Genomic DNA, 20,893 nt, shown 5'->3' with positions numbered 1-20,893 from the left:
TTATGCTCGCAAAAAAATGAAATGAATGAGTGAAACAAATTATACACATTAAAAAATTGAAAAAAACAGTATTAATAAAAATCTGCATTGATAAATTTTGCAATATTCTCTGAAGCAACGCAATCGATTAGTTTTGAGACTGAATGATGAACGCGAACTCAAATGAAACTCAACTGACTGATGCATAATTCAATGGTTCTGTTCGTTATTAATACTTAATTTAATTATAACATTAAAACCGAGTCGACAAATCTTTTATGCTCAATCATTGCATATTTATTTCTGTGATTCACTGAGTCGGAATCAAGAAATGCACAAGTAGGAAACGAAATTTGCAAAGGTGTAAAGTTCATCGACCAAGTAAATGTATTTCAGCTGGAAATATATAATTGAAAAGGGAAGCTTAAAGTTGACTCTGAGCCCTAAGTGAGTCTCATGTAATTCACGGTAATAAGTCGTTGTGTGGTCAGTTGTTGTTGAGTCATTTGAGAAATTCAATTGGTTAAGTAATTACACTTAAATCTCAAAGACTCACACTACACACACATGCCCGTAGACATGCTTAATTACTTGTTATTAATTCGGAGCTTAGATCATCTTAGGGAATCATTCGAGTGTATCGTCAGCAATTTGTCTATTAAACCGCAATTTAAATGCCCGACGCTAAAGCTGTGAAGTGCGCGGTTCATAAACCAGCGCACAATAAGCTAACAATTATTTGCATATTAAAAGCTCAAATCTACAGTTGCTACAATTACACTTGTGCGCTTTAAAGTTATGGCAATGCGATTGTCTTAGTAACGCGTCTTTTGCTCTACTTTGGAGTGTATTTTATTCGTTCTTGTTATTCTTAGAGCCTGCTCTGAGATTCCTGGGCTGACCCAATTCTCTGGCAAATTGTATTTATAGCACAGAACAACGACGCAGCGAATCCGCCAAAATGAATTGAGTAGCATTAAAAAGTGCATTAAGTTTTATTTATGCCAATCTGCCACACACATACTATACATTCAAGCAGAACACACACACATACACAGCAGGCACTGCGAAAAAATAAATAGAAAGCTGGTCGCAGTTGCAATATTCTACAACTTTTGATCAACTAAAAGTCAAATTTCTTGAAAAGAAGCTTGTTATTGGTGGGAAAATACATTTACTTGTAAATTAAGTAAAAATTAATGTAATATAATTACAAATTTTAAAAAAGAATTACATTTTATATATAATATTCATAATCAGTTTCATAGTAGTAACTCTCAGTGAAAAGCAGTCCAATTTGTTCTACAAAATAATATTCTTAAATTAATTCCGCTTCGGTCTTGAACTTTTATAGAATAATGTTCAATGTTCTTTTAGAATGTTCATTCGTTCGTTTAGAATTAATTGTTATTAAAATTATAAACTGAATTTTAAAATGAAAACAAAATTCACAATGCATGAATTATGTAAAATACAATTTTATTTTTAATCTAAAAGTCAATCATACTTATTTTACTAATAAACTACAAACTTCATACTTCTTGTACTAATAAACTACAAACTAAAGAGCAACCAATAAAAATAAAAATTATATTAATTTGACACAAGCATTTCTAGATTAATGATCAAAAATACTTAAATATTTTCTCTTGTTTCCACTTTCTACAAAATGTGAGTATATTTCTTACTTAAATAGTGAAACGAGTTCTGTTTTAGGTAGAGTGTAGGAATGTAGGAAAGGCCGCAACGCAAATGAAATTGCAAACATAATTTGCGCTAGTAATAACAAAATGTTTTACTATTTGCATTGTTTGTGGCAGGTCGGCAAGTAGAAAAAGAGAGAGAGAGAGTAGGAGAGAGTGAAAGATACAGAGGGCAAAAAAGCGCTCACAATGATAAATTACAAGGATATTATCAAGCTGTAGGTGGAGCGCTTGCTAGACGCATGATTAATGTCTCCCGAATTATTAATAATAATAATAATAATAATCAGAAGAATGAAATTGGCAATGGCATGAAGGACATTGCCGCGATTATGATTATGAAGGAGAGGGGAGCTCAGGATTATGTCTGGGGCAGACGGCGACGGCGATGACGATGTTTGATGATGATGATGTTTTGGCATTTCATTGGGGGCCTTTTGTTCGGGGCCATTTTGACAAGCATCGCGCAGAAATTCTTAAGAATATTCCAATCAATTGTGCGACTGACTTTTACAAATTGAATTTATTTATTTGATTTGACAATTAATTCCAAGCAATTTGCGTTTCGAGACGCAAGATTAATGGACAGGGGATGTGTGCTTAAAGCGCTCAACTTTGCATTTCGCAACCAACACTCAAATTATGCTTTAAATCTGCACCCCAAATAAAAAAAAAACAACAAGAAGAATGAGGAAAACTGTTAAATTGTTGTATGTCACTTAGCGCTGCGAAACGAGCATGAGAATTGCGAATGCGAACGAGAACGAGAACAAGAACGAGGCAATAAATACTCGTATATGTTGTACATGTGTGCAAACATACATCAACATATGCGGGGCAATAAATTTTTACAACAGCAGCAGCCACATTGCAATAGTAAACAAGGCTAAAGGATGGTCCAAGGGTTACCCTATATAATACAAAGAATGTAGAACTTAAAATTGTAATAATATTTTATGTTTATTTTTAAAGTAGAATATTTTAAATAAAGTGATGACTCACTGGCTTTTTAAATATTATGATTTTGCTTCAATTTATTTGTTTTTAATTTGCTTAAAACTTGACGGATTTTATAGTTTCAAATAAACTTGATATCTGTCTTTAAACTCAAAGCAAAATTTGACTATACAGAAAGCTTTTATTAGATAAATGACTGACTCACAACCGTGCTATGTTTTGGCTCCCGTAGTTTTCTCTATACAACCCTGGAGCATCAAAGGAATTCAGAGCTCTTCTAGTGCATCCATTAGCCTGGCATACCCGTTCCCGCAGTTGATTGCACAGAGCATAACACAAGCCTAGTAGCTGCATTGTGGCGCCCAAAAGTATGCCATGCGCAAAGTTCATTGCTCCAAATGTTTATGTTTATGGGCATATAGGCTTATGCGCATTTTATGCGCGAAATCAAGAAAAATGAAAATGCATTTTCATGACTTTTCTCCCTCTCTCTCGTCTCGTCTCGTTGGCTGTCTATATGTCTACCAGTCCGTCTGTCTGTCTGTCTGTCTGTCAGCTGGCCTTCTGTGGCTGCACAAATTCTGAGCTTTCCTCGTTGACTCTCTTGTGTGTGTAAACAAGACTCAGTCAAGCTGAGTTCTCAGTTCTGTTTGCCAGCTGCCTTTATCGTGTTTTTTGTGAGGCCTCTTGGCAGCTGGCCAGCATAATGTGGCCAAAACGTGTAGAACGTGGACTCGGCAGCTTTTTGGCCTCTCTCTCTTGCTCTGTGTGTGTTACTGCTGTGCCTGGGTCAACTAATGAAAACTTCAAACAGCTGGGCCAATAACAGGAATTGCGCTTAGACTGGCAAACAAGGCAGAGCCTGCCCCAATTGGTTTTGGCCTAAACGCTCGACATTCATAATGCAGGTGACCCTCTTGGTGGTAGCAGCAAAGCAGAGATGCCAATTGCCGCAAACAGTTAATCTAATTATTGTTAAATAAGCAATTTGCCCCCGAGGGCAACTGGCAAGTATATTTCTATTATTAGAAAGGAGCGTGGAGAGAAAAACTCTCTCATATATTTCCGAGCGTTGTCAGCAGGCAATGCAAGAATGGCAAACATGGCTAAAACGGAAGCCATACGAAAGCACAGTTATATGCGGGTACAAACACACTTCCAAACACACACACAGTTAGCACCTGCATACGTATACGTGATGCCACATGAATTAACCAACACACAGAAGCATATAGAGTAAAGAGTGCGAGGGGTAACGTGTGCGGTTGTGGGCGCAAAGTTAGCGCGTTGTCAGCTGCATGTGTGTGGCAATAATTTTCGGCTTTCTTCCTCTTTGTTTGCGCGCATTTGGGCCAACTGCTGTAGCCAAGTCAGCGGCAAAAGTCATAGTCGAGAGAGGTTTAGCTTTTCCAGCCACAATTGTTTTGCCAGGCACAACAACAGCAACAGCAAGGACAATAACAACGATAACAACTACTTCTTCAACTACAACCCCAATAACAGCAACAACAATCAGCAAAGGAGCTGCAGAAGAAGAACGCGCAGTCAACACCCTCTGCGGGTACATAAAGCAGCCAGATAATCGTCTGCAATGTTCGAATTCCATTTGGGGTTTGTTTTCCACTTTCGGCAGTGTATTATTACCATGCTTGGCATTTAATTTAGATTAACATTTACTCCACCAGATCAGATTCTCTGCAAACCAGAATCGTTGTCTTTGGCAGGTTCTTTTCATAGAAGTGCTAGATATAAATCTCAACATTTCCTAAACAATAAGAAATTTACGAAAGAAATAAGAATAAAAATACCTTTTTCATATTTGCTTTAAGTAGATGAAAATATGATTTGAATGCGTATAATTTCAGTATTCGTATAATTCTATTATTTGGAATAAACTCATCTGAATCAATAGAAAGAAAGAATTCATTAAGCAATTTAATAAGAAATAAGTAATCATAGCGTAAATTACTTGACTCACTTTAATAACTTTTTTTCAGGGTGCCGCTGATTTTTTGTATATGAATTACAAAACAAATAGAAAATTTGCTTTCTCTATTCGTGAAATAGAAATGCGTATTTAAAATATTAACACGCAATCATTTAACATTTATATCATATTTTATTCATATTAATAATCACAGTTTATACATTTTCCTCAACTGTAAAGTAAATGTTAGTTGAAAACTGTCGTTTTTTGTCAAAGAACCAATCGATTTCGAGTAAAAATTCGCCTCCTGGCCATGGAACTCGAAACATCTCATAGTTGGTATGAAATCCATCAACAATTTGTGGGCCCTTGAATAGAATTCAACTGCTGTAAGCGATACTTTTTCATTTGAACTACTCACCATGTAGGGACACGAATGATTGAAATTCGTAAATTGTTTCACCATTCTATAAAATATTATAGCAACCGGATTATAAGGTCTATTTACAAATTGGCAAACATCAAGGTTGACTTTGTAGAGAAAAGGCTTATAGCCGCTGGCCTTCTTTAGAAAGCGTGCCTCCAAATTAATGTGATAAGCAGGATGCAAGACAGTTGCATTAAAATTCAACACAGTTTTGTGACGATTTAACGCTCGAAGCCGGCAATGATGAATGAGAAACCAAGATTCATTGTATGAGCGACAAACCAAATTCGTCATCTTACATTCTATTGCGTTCTATATTTAGTAATACAATTTATTTATTTTAGAATGGAATAGCTTTAAACACAAGACTCACATTAAAACTCAGCTGATAGACTGCAAGTATTGCGACAATAATCCATTTTATTACCATAACTACGCTTTGAACTCAGTAAGCACAACTGAAACGTTCGAACGTTTGCTCGTTCGAATAGACATTTAAAATAATATTAACTTATTAAAATGATTTCACATTTATCGTACTATCAAAATCTATATATGCAAATGGACTATTAATCAAAAATATATAGAGTTGTTAAAAAATCATTATATTTTATTATATTTTTATTTTTGACATGGGAATAAAAACTCATCAACCAAAATGTATGGTTAATTTTAACTGGAATTATTATTATTGCTAAAAAGATTACTAGGTTGATCTACTTGATACACTGCTTGTAGTCATATTGTTACACACTGCTTGAATTCATCTTTGCTCTGCTTGCTGGTACACTGCTTGCAATGTGTAGGGGTTTGTGAAAACTTTAGTTTAATATTGTACATATAATATAATACAATCCAATTATGCATTCAATCGATAAAATCGGAATTTTGGAACTATTAAAGTTAAATACGATCTTCATTTGATAAGTTTCATAATAAACAAGTAAGAAAGCTACAGTCGAGTGTACTCGACTGTGAGATACCCGCTACCCATTTTGATTAAAAGCAATATACTTTGCGGTATTATTCTCAAAATATACCGAATATACTGCAAAAATACTAAAAATATACCAAATGGTATATGTGGTATATCGATATAGTACCGCATTCAAAAAATACCATAGACGGCACAATGTACCAGATTGTCGGCCAAAGCAACTCAGACCCTAGTAAGTAGGCGTTTTTGCCCATACAAAAGTATTTCTTTAATTACTTCCACAATTTTTTTCTGATCGCAACCAATTTTTCAGGGATCATAACTACTATTGTAATTACTGTATATACCAAAATTCGTAACTCTAGCTTAAAAAATACGCTTGTTATTCGATTTTTTTGATTTGCAGGGGCGGAAGTAGGCGTGGCAAAAATTTGAAACAAACTTGATCTGCGTGCAAACATAACAAATGCTGTCGAAAAAAAATTATAGCTCTATCCCTTATAGTCTCTGAGATCTAGGTGATCATACGGACAGACGGACAGACGGACGGACGGACAGACGGACATGGCTATATCGTCTCGGCTGTTGACGCTGATCAAGAATATATATACTTTATAGGGTCGGAGATGCCTCCTTCTACCTGTTACATACATTTCCTGCCGGCACAAAGTTATAATACCCTTCTACCCTATGGGTAGCGGGTATAAAAAGTAGGCTTATTTTAGCTGCGGTAAATGTCATTCATCATTGTCACCTGATAATCATATATGTTTAAAAGGTTAACTTCATTAAACAAATAGCTTGCGTTATAGGTGAAGAGTCAAACTCAAATTGGTATAGCAATAGTCGAAGCTACTCACGTAAATAAAATATGTATTGTATTCTAATTGTGCAAGTGAATAACCTGTAATTATTAATTTCCTAGTCAACAAATTTCACAAAAATTAATTAAAAATACTAACGAATTTCGGCTTTATGAATTGGTTCGCTAATATACCCCAATTGAAAATAGAGTAGGCATAGACTTCTTACACACAAGTAGCCATAAAACAAGCTGCAGAAATGGGAAACAAAAGTTATATGGAACATTAAAAACTTTTCAATTCCAGCTGTTCATTTCGCTATCGGCATCAGGTATACTCATACACCTTAGTGGTTTAGGTAGATGCCTTGGGCAACCCTCGCATGGCAATTTATGGGCGCGCATAAATACACACACTCGTGGCAGAGCGCATATGAAGCTCATGCAAATCAACGAGAGCCCAAAAGTATGCAACACTTTTTGCGTTACACTTTTGCCAAATGGTTTTTCGTTGCCGCTCGATTGAATGGCAGCCGAAGGGAGCTACATAAGATGGGAATAGTTGAGGGGAATAACGCGAAGCACACAATAACGGAGTGAAGTAGAGTGTAGAGTAAGCAAAGCAAAGCTTAGCCATGTCAATGGTGTGTGTGGCATGAGAAAAGAGTGCCAAAGTATCAGCTGTAGAGTCGCGCCAACCGAGTGCCCTTATGCCTCTGGTTCCTTTTTCATCCCATCATCGTTGCAGTCAGGCAGGCAGGCAGAGTTCCAGTTCCAGTTCCACTTTCATTTGCAGTTGCCGTTGCCGTTGAAGTCGTCGGTTGCAATTTATTTACGCTGGCTTTGCGGTTCTTTAGCACCAAAGTTGCAAAGGCGCAAAAACGTGGTGCACGCTTGTCGCTGCTCAAAAGTGGAGCAAACAACGTGTGTTCTTGCTGTTGTTGCAACAACAGTGACGCGGCAAATTGCGAATGTGTGTGTGTGCTAGTTTTTGGTGTTCGCTTTTAAGCGCTTACAGACATTAGTGGCAATGAGGCAACAAAATGTTAAACTTAAAGTCACCATCGCTCAATTCAATCGGGACATTTTCCATTACAGCGACTGTCAAGACTCTTAGCTCAATGTATATACGTGGGCGGGATAGTCGAAAGTCATAAGCTCGCACCGAAAATCTTATTTGGCGTGCTGTCCAAAGCAATTTTCCATTTTCAATTGAAATCGTTCGACAGTTTGGCTTTAACAACAAAAGGCACTTCAGCGTTGACACTTTGATTTCGCTCGCTGCAAATGAAAAGCGGCAAATTTTTTAGACAATTCCCCATTGTGGCAAACGCAGAAAGAATAACCGTTGCAGGTACAACGGGGCGTATGAGTGCGCATTCAGTACGAGTATCTCGCCCACACACTTTTTCGCTGTGAGTGTATGTGGTTGCTGCTGGCTTTTATATGGCATAACAAAAGCTTATCGCCAGCATAATAGAGACACGCGTCTGTGTAATAAAGTAGGCAGTCAGACAGACAGTGGGACAGACAGAAAGTCGGACGGTTAGACGGATGGAGGGAGGCATACAGTCAAGTCGGGCGTTATCATTAACATTATTATTATTATTATCATTACACAAACAGCGCTTTGTGTCTGTATATGTGTTCTCAACTTAAGTGACTTTTTGTTCTGCATTCTTTTTTTCATTCTCTCTCTCCCTTTCCCTTTTCTTGGCATTGTTAAGCAGAGCTCAAAGCGGAAATCTTTGGACCCAGCGATCTGATGGTTAAAACGGGCAGCGACATTAACCTAACCTGCAAAATTATGCAAGGCCCACACGAGCTGGGCAACATATTCTGGTACAAAGGTGCGTATGCGTAATGTATACCCACTCACATACATAAGAAAACAATTTAATTTGAATGCTCATTCCAAATTGGCAGGCAGCGAAATGCTCGACAGCAAGAACGAGAACGAAATCGACAGCTCCATGGCCAGGATACGAGTTGAGGATGATTGGTCGGATGGCCTGACTTCCAGGTATGTGTGATTGCAAAACAAAGCTCGACTCGAACATCCATTTCAAGTATTTGCCTTAAAATGTCGAGCACTTAATTAAATTGTAAAGCGGAAATGTAAAGTACAATTCCACTTGCAAAGAATAGCAGACATGCAAAGAGTGGAGAAGCGGAAAGAAGTGAGAATGCTAGCTATTGCTTTCAATTTTACAGGATATATTTGAGTAGAAAACTTTAGAGAGCCATTTGAAGCGAAAACTGGAAGCACTTTAGGAAAGAAAGAAAATAGTAAAATTTAATAAATAATATGCAATAAAAATGTTCGTGTAAATAAAGAAATTCAGAGATTAATTAAGAAAGTACTTCTTTAAGGAAACAAAGTATAAATTTAATAGAAGGAAAAAAGAATTTTAGATATTATTAAATTTAAAGTTAGTAATTAAAAAGAAAAAATAGTCAAAATAAATAAATAAAATGCATTACATAAGTAATAAATAATCAGAACATCTGTAGAAAATGTAGAGTTAATATTTATTAGAAGAAAATAAGAATATTGAAGATTTTTAATAAAAGAGAAGATGTTAAATAATAAATATCATAATGTTAAGTTAATAAGTAGATAAAGTATTATTAGAAAAAGTAAATAACAATAACAATAAGAGAGACAATTAAAAAGACATTAAAAATATATTAAAGTCGGTTTGAAAGTCATTAAATGGGAAATTATTTTCAATACTAATAAAATTCTTGTTGTATTACTAAATCTGACGCTCAAAGGGTATTTCATAGCGTATAAACTAGCTACGGATAATATCGTACACAATTGTCTGCAGTTAGCCGTGTGTGACTTTTAATTTGCCTTAGTTTTTGCTGTCACCCTCGGAAGTTACAGTCGCAGAGTTGCTGTCCACACAGGAAGAGGACACGAAGCAGGGAGTAGCTGAAGTGCAGTGTTCGTAGCTCGTTGGTTGGTTAGCTGAGAGTTTACCCTATGGCTATACATGGCTACATGTGCTCATTGTGCATTTATGCCGTTAACTAACGACACTGTCGACCATAAAATGCAGATGCCGGGCAATAAGAGCAGCAGTCAGCATCAGCATCAGTATCAGAGTCAGATTCATAGTCAAAGGATACTATAGAAGAGAGGGAGAGAGAGGAATACGCGCCCATAAAGTAGCAAAAGTTTTTAATGTTGATGCTACAAAACGTTTGCCTCCAATTGGTAGGAGAAGAGAAAGGGTAGAAAGGGGGCAGGAGACAGGCGCATTTGATGTGGCAGCTACACCGTGCCCTGGCATAGAGTAGGTTATTCATTTGCTGGCATTCGCAATTCGCATTCACTTTCAGCCACCACTAACCAACTGTGCATGCTTCGTTCTATCCCTTTCACTCATTTATTTGCTGTCTCTCTCACTGTTTTTCCATAGATTAAAAATCAAGCGTGCCATGCCCGGCGACACCGGCAACTACACCTGTGTGCCGACTGTGGCAAAAACCTCCAGCGTCTACGTGCACGTAATTATTGGTGAGTATGTGTGTGTACTGAATGTGTGTGTGTGTGTGTGTCTGCGTGAGTATGCGAATGTCAGTGTGTGTATGTATGTGTGTACTTGTGTGTTTGACAGTTTTGCATGTTTATGACAGGAAGTTGCCTGTTAGCAGAGCGCGCACATTGCAATTTGAGCATTTCAACTGAATGCATTGAATGCCAACTACAAGGGAAGACGAAAGAAGTGTTCGCAAGTGGGGAAAAGTGGGGAACGTGGAGAAAACAGGGAAAACACACTGTATGAAAGAAGTGCGGAAATTATTTCTTGTGAGCTGAAATGCCAATAATCAAGAGCTGCTTCAGGTGGAAAGACACACACACACATATAGAGCAAACAACATCAACTTCAACAGCAGAAGCAGAGGCAGCAACCGCTTCTGTGTGCTCAAGTGCGCATATAACACATAACAACGTGTTGTTGTTGTTGTTGTCGATGTTGTTAGTTGCTTGTTTGGCAAACAGGAAATGCGCACAGGCAAAGTGGAGCAACTGCAGCAGCAGCAATAGCAAGTCGTCGATATTATCAGTGCTCTGATGCGAGCCAAGAAGATGCCCCTTTATGTGTGTGTGACTTTATGCCCTGGGGCGATTGAACCTGCCCTGACACAGGTAATCAGAGCAGCAACAACGACAGCAATTGCTTGAAGAGCTGCTCAGCTAAATTGCATCCGTTTACGCATGCGCTTCACTGGAGTCTTGTTAACAATTAACAACTAACAATGCACTTTTCACTTTCACTTTACTTTTATTATCATCCATGTTGACATTTATATGTTGTTCTATTCTTGTTTGTTATTGTCAGGTGAACACCCGGCGGCAATGCAGCACAATTCGAGCAGCAACAGCAACAGTTTCTATTGCGGAATTTGTTGCATGCTGCTGAGCATCGTCTCCTGCTGCCTGCAGCATTGGTATGTGAGTGGTGCGACGTCTGAGACAATGGCCGCGCTGTTGCAGCTGTCAAAGTTGCCACCGAGGCAATTGTCGCACTACCCAACAACAGTTGCAGCGACAGCAGCAGCAGCTGCAGCAACAGCAACTACATTTAATGCCCGCCCCCGTCCCAGCAATCGCCTCGATAGTCGACGGCTTGTGCAGTGCATGAGATGAAGGAATGGAACCCCCAAGGATATGATGGTGAACTCTACAATCATCGCAATGCTATTGATAACGATGACGATGATGATGGGAATGATGATATAAGAAAGCTGCAGTTTAGTTAAATTCAAGACATGATTGAATCGAATCGAATCGGATCGCATTGATTTCGTATCTAAAGATAAACATGCACTTAGTGAATAACAAAAAACTCTCTAACTTTAAGCGATTTCGAGTAAGTTTAGCCAAGCAGACGAAAAACGGAATCAACCATGGAGAACAACACAAAAAAATATATATAAAAAGCAAACAAAATAATCAGAATAAATAAGTATCTCTTTATATATAAACATATATCGATAACTAGTTAAGAGTTAAGCCAACTGTAGAACAGCAAACAGCAAATGCACTTGTGGTCACAAAAGTAATTCACAATTTGCAATAAATATTTCTTTTGATGTAAGTATTTTGTTATCTTAATATTGTCAGATAAAACACATTTTGTGATCACTTAGCGCATTTGTTGGCACACCACTTCACTTGCCAATAGAAAAACAGATTACCGACATTTCTCATTATGAATTAAGACTTACTAGCTATAAATATGCTTCATATTCAAGCCCCGTCAGTCAGTCGATCGTATACAAACTTCTGTCGCTCACTGTTATTCGATTAGCCTGAAAACCAAAACACAATACAACAAATTATTCGCTGTAAATAAATAGCATTCCGCAGGTTTTTAGTGTATTCAAATCCGTATATTTAAAGTTTATTTTAGTCTGAGTAGCATCCAAAATTTTCATATGATTTGCTCATTTAAATCGCAAATTTAAAACTACATAAAAGAACATCGCAAGTTGATTTTTAGCAAACCCTGGCAGATGAGGTATTTTATATATATATTTTTATACATTGAAAGATATTTAATTTAATTTACCATTAATTTAAATTAGAAATTGAAATTGTGTTGGCTTTATAATTTTGCACAAAATTCAATGCTCCATATTATCATTCAACACTCGATTAGTTCTTATCCCCACGTTCAAAGTGGAAAACTATCTGCTAGGGTAAAACAGTACGAAATCAATCTGAATTTATATAATTGCTTAACAACTCACTAGCTACCCAATTCATCAGCATTATCGGGCTCATTAAATTGTCACATAGAAACACACTCAAAAACGCAAACGCAAATGAAAATGAAAAACACAATAACAAAACTGGTAGAGAAATTCGTGTTGAACAAATTTGTTAAAAGCTTTCCAATTTGGGTTCGATAGTACCATGTATATACATATATATAGAAAGAGAGAGCATCGGTAGAGAGATAATTAGTTTTGGCTGATTGAAGAGAAGAGCATATGGAAATGCGATTTATAATTGTGCTTAACGCAAGCTGAATGAAAATTGATGGTAAGTGGTGATTGGCTGGAAATCGATGGAAATTGATGAAAATGTGCGAGCACTGTAAATAAATTCATTAGTAGCAAACTGTAGATTTAATTAACTCTTAAATAATAATAAAATCGAACATAAAAGCTACATACAATTTAAATGTTATATCTGTTTTCATTTGGATAACTGCGGCACCAAAAAAACAAAAACACAAATTGGCAACACAAACTACAGCAAAACGAGTAACAGACAAGGAATAAACTATTTATAAAAAAAAAACAAAGCAACAACAAAAAATATATATAAATAACATTTCAGCAACAACAAATAGACAAAGTTAGTGAGAATTTTATAAAACAAAAAATAAATGGATACAGAGAGTGGAAATCAGGACACGAGATTTGTTGGGTATAAATGATCGATTTGTTTGTGTGTATGTGAGTGCAGCTGTGTGTGTGGGTGTGCGTATGTGTGAGTATAAGTGCGTGTGTATGTGCGTTTGTAAGCGTAGATAATTAAGTAATGAAAACACTCTGTAAATACATAAATTACTTATAATTAATTTTGCATTAAATGGTCAGACGATAACTAATATTTATAATAAGCATAAACCGAAAGAAATATATATATAAACAGAATCATAAGATATACATACACAGACACCCATTCACACACTGTCACACACATACACGCATATCTTAAGCTGTATTGTGTCAGTTTATCTATTAACTGTAAGCAACATGACAGTCTATCAAACAAAGAGAAATGTGTACAATAAACTAAGTGTTTATTCATATGTGTCGCAGCATTTGTTTAGGTACACTTACATACACACACACCATACCAAATACACCCACACACACACACACATAATTTAAATTAAATAAGTGAAATATAATTATGAGTTAGAAAAATTACAAAAAACTCGGTGTGTCTTATTTCGTCTTCACAGAATTTCAGATAATTGAGCATTGAGCAAATCCCTCGTCAAATGAACACCAATATCGATAAACGAAGAGAAGAAAACTAAAATTAGAACAAACATCTTCGAATTTGAAATACTCTTTGTAGTGGAACTATGCAAACATTTGAAGAATTTTAATTTCGTAATTAATGTCGTAGTAGTCGTTTCTCCTACTCTTGGGTGTTGAACTATTCAAAAAATATTTCTGATGTATATCTAGTTAAATAGAGATCACCTTTCATTCTTTGAAAACAATGAATCTAGGTGTATCTTAATTTCGCTAAAATAAAAAAACAAAATGAAAAACTTTCACCCTGACAATCTTCGACAAAATTGTTTCCCAGAACAAACAATTTTAGCACTCGCATCAATCATTTAAATAGTACACACATAATGAAAGTAAATAGTTGGTACTTATCACACAATTCAAATCTGAATCAGAGAGACACTTAAAAAAATTAAAAAAAAAATGATATTTGTGTCTCTTCGTTTCATCGCAGTTTAACAGACTTCCATGTGATGGAGTATCGAGCCAATCATTCAGCTATTTAACCCAAAACCAAAGCGAGTAGAAAAAAAAAAAAAACAGAATATATAAATACCATTAGTTGTAAAACTATACAAAGAATATTACTGACATATATCTAGATAAATACATAACATCTTTAATTTTTTAAGAAGAACAAATCTGAATCTCACTAATGGTAAAAGAGATAAAACTTTTACCCAGATTAAATTGATTAAAAATATTTCTCAGAATAAATTTTACAATTTAAGCGCTCCCTTCAATCAGTAAAATTAAACACACATAATGAAAGTAAATATTTGTTACTTTTCACACAATTCAGATCCGGTTCAGAGAAACAAGCTGTATGCCACATGAACACATCAATGTGCCCGCCTCGTTGTGAGAGTATCTTGAGGTGGCGATGGAACCGTATGCACATAAATTAAAGAACTGTTAGTGTGTTATTCCCACAATCAGATGTCAATCGAGCTAAACGATGATTTTTAATCTATTTGCGACTGACAAATTCGTTATGCTCATTAGCATTTGTCGTCATAGGCTCTGACAACCAGTTCCAAGTTTCAAGTCTCATGACAACTTCTCTAGTTCAGTTTATGGCTTGACTGAGCTGTGGTCAGAGTGATGTTGATGGAGCTGGGCTTTAATGCGTTCATTGACTCGATCTCGAATGTGTGTCAGATTACAGACTACTTAATTTATTAAAATGGATGAAATCGCTGCTCGCATGTTCAACTTCTATGGTTAATTGCAATATTTGGCTAATATTTACCGTTGTTTTCTCCTCACTTTGTTGGACAAATGTATAAATAAAACCGTCGCAGGCCAAATGAATCTTAGTATCTTAAGCTTTTGCACAGCTTTTTCACAATGCAATCGAGCGTGCTTCGATATCTGAGCCTGCTCTTCGTGCTAACCACGTTGAGTTGCCTTCAAGCGGCACCCTCAACGGATAAGCAGACAGTGGAGCAATCGTCACCCAAGGCGGAGCAACTCGTTCGCGTCTATCCCATCAATGAGGAACAGTACGAGAAGCTGCTCAAGCTTACCAATGGCAAGAATCTGATCTCCGAGGCGCGCTTAACCAGCGCTGGATTCACCGCCGTACGCAACAGTCTCGACAACGGCTGGAATTCATTGCTGCGCATCATTGGACTGACCACCACAAGTCGTTCGGAGCAGTCAAAGATCGATTTCGATGGCCAGCCTTTATGTGTGATGAAGCGCAGTCTCTCGGACGCTGTTGTAGATGCAACCGAACCAAGAGCGCTGGAGACTAAGGAACTTTCCGATGAGGATTCTGTCATCAATTGCATCGTTGTGCTGAAGAAGGACCCGGCAATAGAGTCGCAATCGGCTGTTAACAATCCCAGCTTTGCTCCTTACTGGTATCACGAAAACAATGCTGCTGTTGTGCCAGAGCAAGAGCTGCCTATTGAGCCACAAACCAACGAGTCAGTTGCTCCAGCTGTTGCCGAGCCAGTTCCCATTGTTGCCGAGAGCAATAAGGAGCAACTGGTGGCCACTACAACCCCCGCGCCCAAAGTGAACAAGCCCAAGCCCAAGACCAGATCCAAGTCCAAGTCGAAGGTGCAAAAGAAGAAATCAGAGGCTGGTGCCTCCCGTGAATACAACCCCTATGGTTTGCCCCCACCTCCTCTCCCACCAACCCTTTATGGCAGCTCCTATGGCAGTCCCTATGGCGGCGGCTATCCCTATGGAGGCTTCAATCAGAATCCCTACGATGGCTTCAATCCCTATGGCTCCTTTGGCAATCAGCCCGGCTATGGCCAGTTTCCACCATCTTTTGGCCAGCCGCCATTCTATCCTTCTTCCCCTTACTACAGACCCCCTCCACCACCTTTTAATCCGTATCAGTTTTACGAGCAGACCGCCGCACTTGAGGAGGAGGAAGACGAAGACGAGGAGGCATATGAAGTCGATGGCGATGTGGATGGAAGCTATGAAAATGAATATTACCATTAGTTTTTAAACCTATTTCTTTAATAATTTGATTATATAGAAAAATAAACGACACTTGGAAAACTGTTTGAAGTTTTATATGAAAGTACTTTAATTGCAGTCGAATTGAAAAATTGCATTTATGTTAATTGAAAAAGAAATTAATAGTTTAAAGATAAAAACAGTTTGATTCCAAAAATAAACTTTGAAAAGATTTAATATTTTATAGAAAACGTTTTTATAGAAAACTTCGTGAATTAAGTGATCGAAAAAATTCTAGTAAATGTCAAAAGATGAATCTTTACATCTATCTTTCACAAAGTTAACCAAACACTATTTTTAGAATCTTCTAAATATGAGCTGACTCTCATGAAATTCATAAAATAAAACTGACATAAAAAGCTATAAAATCAAGCTTTATCCAATTGATGCTATGACACAGTTTCTTCACAATAAATTCTCTCCAATAGGAATAACTCAATTAGGTAAAGTCACGAGTTCCAAAATACTTAAACAAAGGAAGAAGTTTATGGGAAAAGTAAAACTTGAATCCCTTGTTTGACCAGAATAAATATAATATCTAAGAGTCCACTTGACCTGTGATTAACTGACAAATATAATACAATTTAAATTTGCAATACTTAAAAAGAGTTTTATTAGATGGAGTTTCCTTAATGCTGTTTCTATTGTAGGCCAAAACCAAAAATGGAGCTACTCGTGTTGCCATATTTATAATTGAATCGATGGCACAAATCCAAGACAATATTTAGATCGCAAGCCATTGAATGGGAAAGCATTTCGCCGTTGCTCGTTGAGCGAAATGGACCATAAATAAACAGTTATCGCATAAAGGCATCGACTATTAAGTATAATCTCTCATGTTCCCATGTTCTTATTTTATTTCATGTTTTCTGTGTGTGTTTTTTTTCATTTTGGGGCCCAGACGAAAGCAAGCGAATAACCAATTAGGGGCTTGGTTCATTCAAGTGGAAATCATCATTGAGCGAATTCTTACAGAATGTGGAACAGCGATTAAATTATACCCACATTGTCGCTGCTTAACTTGGTATAGTTTAAGTTGGCTCAAGGGCGGGGCAGTTTAATAACACTATTAAGTTCCAACTGATTTGAATGATAATGACCAATGGGCACTTTAGGGCCATCAAAACAGTCAATACGAAATCAGCGAGAGCAAAAGTCGGATATAAATATGTTGTCAGGCCTGACGAAAGTTATTCTATCACAGCGACCGCTGAGCTAAGGCTGTTATGAAGATCCTACAACTTGTGGCAGTGATCGTGCTTTGCGCAGTTGCAGCCAATGCTGGTGAGTTGTACAAAGTATTGAAATGATTCCTATAAAAAAACACCCGCTTCCTTCTCACACTCAACAGCTCCTAGGGCACAATTGCTGCGTTTCCATCAGGTGACGCGTGAGGAGTACGATGAGCTGCTCAAGCTGACCAACGATGAGGGTCAAGTCTCTGAGGCTCGTCTGCTTAGCAGTCCATTGAATGGCATCAAGCATCTGGCTCACAAGACAGGCCTGTCCTCCTCCGATTATTTCCCCTCTTTCTTTGACTTTGACAAGAAGAAGACCAAGAAAGTCTATCCACTTTGCGTGGTCTCCACTGATGATGACGATGATGGTGGCAAATCGCTGAGCCACTACCACGATGAAGCTCCCTCCGATGATGACAATCAAGACAACGGTGACGGTAACGGTAACGAAAACGAGAGCAATGAGGAACATGAGCACCACGGTCAGAAGCCTACGACCACATTCTGCACACTGGTGGTGCAGGGTGGCGACATCGGTGGCAGCAGCGCAAACAGCGGTAGCAGCGGCAAGCCCAAGCCCAAGCCTAAGCCAAAGCCAAAGCCTCATCACTCTGGCCACCAATCGGGTCACCAATCTGGCCACCAGTCTGGTCACCAATCTGGTCACTATCCACCCGGTTATCCCAACCGTCCACCTTATCCACCACCATTCTGGGGTTGGTATCCCATCTACTACCCACCACCTGGCCCATATGGACCCTATGGTCCCCCACCTCACAGCAAGCCACCGAAAGATGATTGTGATCCCAAAAAAGAAGATTGCCCAAAAGGATTTTTCTGAATTCTCAATATACTCGACTGTGAGATACCTGTTACCCATTTCCAATAAAACCATATTCTAAAAATATACCAAATTTATTTACCGGAAAAATACTATAATATAACTATAGAAGGTTGTATTTGGTATATCGCTGAAGTACTAGTAGGCGTTGCAAAAATTTTAAACAAACTGAAAAAATAACTTGCGCTGTCTGGAAAAATTATATTTCTATCTCTTATAGTCTCGGAAATCTAGATGTTCATATGACTGTTAACGGTGATCATGAATATATGTACTCAATGGGTTCGGAGATGCCGCCTTCGCCTGTTACAGACATTTCCTGCTGGCACAAAGTTAAAAAAATAGTTGGTTTAGTTTGCAGACTGGCAGAATTATTTCTAATTACTTCAGCTGAAAAAAAAGAACTCGAATTGATTTTCTACTAAATTCTTAGATCAGTTTTACTATTTCTTAACATAATTGAAAAAAAGGAGTGTGGTTTAGTGTTCTTTATTAAACAAAAGTCTAGAGTGTCTAAATTGATACTAATTTAATGAAATATATATCAATTCATGTTAACCATCATGTTTGCAGGCTATATAATTGTTATTTGCATTTAGCATGCACATTAAAATTTAAGTTGAATTGCACTTCGACTAAATTCTTTCATTTATCCTATTTTCAACTTGTATTGATTATATTTATTTTAAAGAAATTTATAAATTTAATCGTCACGAACAACAGGCAACATTCTAATTGCGACTGCACTTAAATTGCATTCGGATTGAATGCTAATTTGCAATGGGTGCTCGCAAATCGGGTGTGATCGAAAGTGTTACAAGGTCTGCGAACTAACAGCAGCATCGAATGCCAGCATAAAAACTTGATCTAGGCAACAAACAACAACAACAACGAAAAAAAAAAGAAAATAGGGGCAGCCATGTAAACAACTGACATTACACTGTCACACACACATATACACACATTGACATAGGCGGCAATACACATGGTTGCCTTTTGTAGGGTTGCAGTTGCAACAAGAGCAACAACAACAGCAAGGACAACGCACAAAAAGAGAATAAATTAAAGAACAACTCAAAATATCCGCGGGGCAATTTGCAGTTGCTCTCAAACTGTGCATGGACTGCAAGGGGCGTGACTAGGAGAGGTGGAGGAAGAGGAGGCTCCCTGGCTGGCTGATGGGTCGTATGTGTGTGCTCGATTTGCTTGTCTACGTCAGTGCAGCTGCTGTTAAGTGCAAGTGCAGCATCGCATCGATTGCAGTCCGCACACACATCTACAATTAAGCAAACATCGCACACACATACATACACTTACACACACACACATATGTCCAGAGTGAGAGACAAGCGCCTTTGGCCTCGCTGCGTTTTAGCTGCCTGAGCTTGGCTCTCATCCGCATCCATATCTACATCCACATCTTCAGCCTCCATCTCCATCGCTTTCTCTTAGCTGCTAGATTTACACGCCCCCGCTTGCTGTGTCTATGCTCGAGCTACAGCAAAATAATTACTTTCATATCCAGCGGCAATTAAATTCATTTAGTTTGGCACCAATTTTCATCCAGCAACTACCACAACAACACTAACAACAACAAAAACGACAACAACTGCCTGACACGCTATTAAGACATTCATTCATTCATTCCACATTCAACGGCCTTTGCATGCTGGCTGTTGAACCTCGCCCCCTCCTTCCCCCTCCTTCTTCTCCCTTGCTATTTCGCCCATCGTCTGGCCGAGCAACTCTAAACTATGTCAACTGTTAACTTTTTTTAGCCGCTGGCATTACGCTTGTATGGCTTACATATTTTTCAAGGACTCTACATAGTTTATCCATATACTGAAACACACACACATATACATGTCCATTCACATACACACGCATACAACAAGACTCACGTATGGGTGAACAAGCGTTGAAAACGAGCAGAGAAATCGCTGCAGGCGCTGGCAAAGTCTCAACTTGAATAGTCGTGAAATGCTCAAGCGACAGACAGGATGATGGCAAACTGATTAAAGGAAGGAATATGCTCAATTTGTAGTTAACAATTAGTTGAACAGTTAACACACAAACTATGCAACAAAATTTTATGAATCAATTGCTCATTTTCGTTGTTGAATTGTGAATGGCATGGAAATAGAATAATGTAAATAATAATCTACAATTAACTGCAAATGCCAAAGCTAAAAATATAATTCTCACCAAATGTTCTTATTTAAATAAGCATCTATCACCATAAATAGTTGTTCATATTAATAATAAACATGTCAAGTATTTGGGACATAAAATACCATGCAATTAGAATAGTTGCAAGTCATGATTATAAGTAAAGTATTTCTGTGTGTTTTGTAGTTTAACTTATTTGGTTTTAATCGAGTTTGACAATATTTTAATGCTATTTAAGGGTACTAATCAGTAACAATATAAAGAGTAGAACATTGATTTAATACTATTAATCAGTAGCATTTTAACACCTAAATATTAATAATATTTCTTTCATGAACCAAAATAGCTTGACATTTAGAGTCAATTTCAGACA

The 20,893-nt window shown here is 37.5% G+C and overlaps 3 protein-coding genes across 4 annotated transcripts in view; all 3 read left to right on the top strand.

Annotated features, from left to right (window-relative positions):
* LOC132790373 (zwei Ig domain protein zig-8) overlaps window positions 1–13,686 on the top strand; it is a 77,613-nt gene extending 63,927 nt beyond the window's left edge. The window contains exons 5-8 of one of the 2 annotated variants that reach the window (XM_060798870.1): window positions 8,463–8,582; window positions 8,659–8,755; window positions 10,164–10,261; window positions 11,088–13,686. In XM_060798870.1, coding sequence (XP_060654853.1) covers window positions 8,463–8,582; window positions 8,659–8,755; window positions 10,164–10,261; window positions 11,088–11,395 — 623 coding nt within the window. In that variant the 3' untranslated portion in view covers window positions 11,396–13,686. Of the gene's footprint in view, window positions 1–8,459; window positions 8,583–8,658; window positions 8,756–10,163; window positions 10,262–11,087 lie in introns of both variants that reach the window. The other variant, XM_060798869.1, reaches the window with a different exon arrangement.
* A 1,452-nt stretch (window positions 13,687–15,138) lies between these two features.
* On the top strand, window positions 15,139–16,254 carry LOC132794099 (uncharacterized). The gene has a single exon (XM_060804350.1). It carries the CDS (start codon window positions 15,139–15,141, stop codon window positions 16,252–16,254), a length of 1,116 nt encoding a protein of 371 aa, XP_060660333.1.
* A 1,244-nt stretch (window positions 16,255–17,498) lies between these two features.
* Window positions 17,499–18,351, top strand: LOC132794098 (salivary acidic proline-rich phosphoprotein 1/2). The gene is made up of 2 exons (XM_060804349.1): window positions 17,499–17,556; window positions 17,624–18,351. Exons 1-2 carry the CDS (start codon window positions 17,499–17,501, stop codon window positions 18,349–18,351), a joined length of 786 nt encoding a protein of 261 aa, XP_060660332.1.
* Window positions 18,352–20,893: the final 2,542 nt, after the last annotated feature.

This window comes from Drosophila nasuta, chromosome 3, assembly GCF_023558535.2.
Source record: "Drosophila nasuta strain 15112-1781.00 chromosome 3, ASM2355853v1, whole genome shotgun sequence".
Classification (NCBI taxonomy): domain Eukaryota; kingdom Metazoa; phylum Arthropoda; class Insecta; order Diptera; family Drosophilidae; genus Drosophila; species Drosophila nasuta.
This window is presented reverse-complemented; position numbering and strand designations above follow the sequence as displayed.

What these genes read in the sequence shown, in the direction of transcription:
- LOC132794099 (XM_060804350.1), top strand. Translation starts at nt 15,139, where the DNA reads ATGCAATCGAGCGTGCTTCGATATCTGAGCCTGCTCTTCGTGCTAACC.
- LOC132794098 (XM_060804349.1), top strand. Translation starts at nt 17,499, where the DNA reads ATGAAGATCCTACAACTTGTGGCAGTGATCGTGCTTTGCGCAGTTGCA. An exon ending in CGCAGTTGCAGCCAATGCTG is followed by an intron (nt 17,557 to 17,623) that starts GTGAGTTGTACA and finishes CACACTCAACAG; the next exon opens with CTCCTAGGGCACAATTGCTG.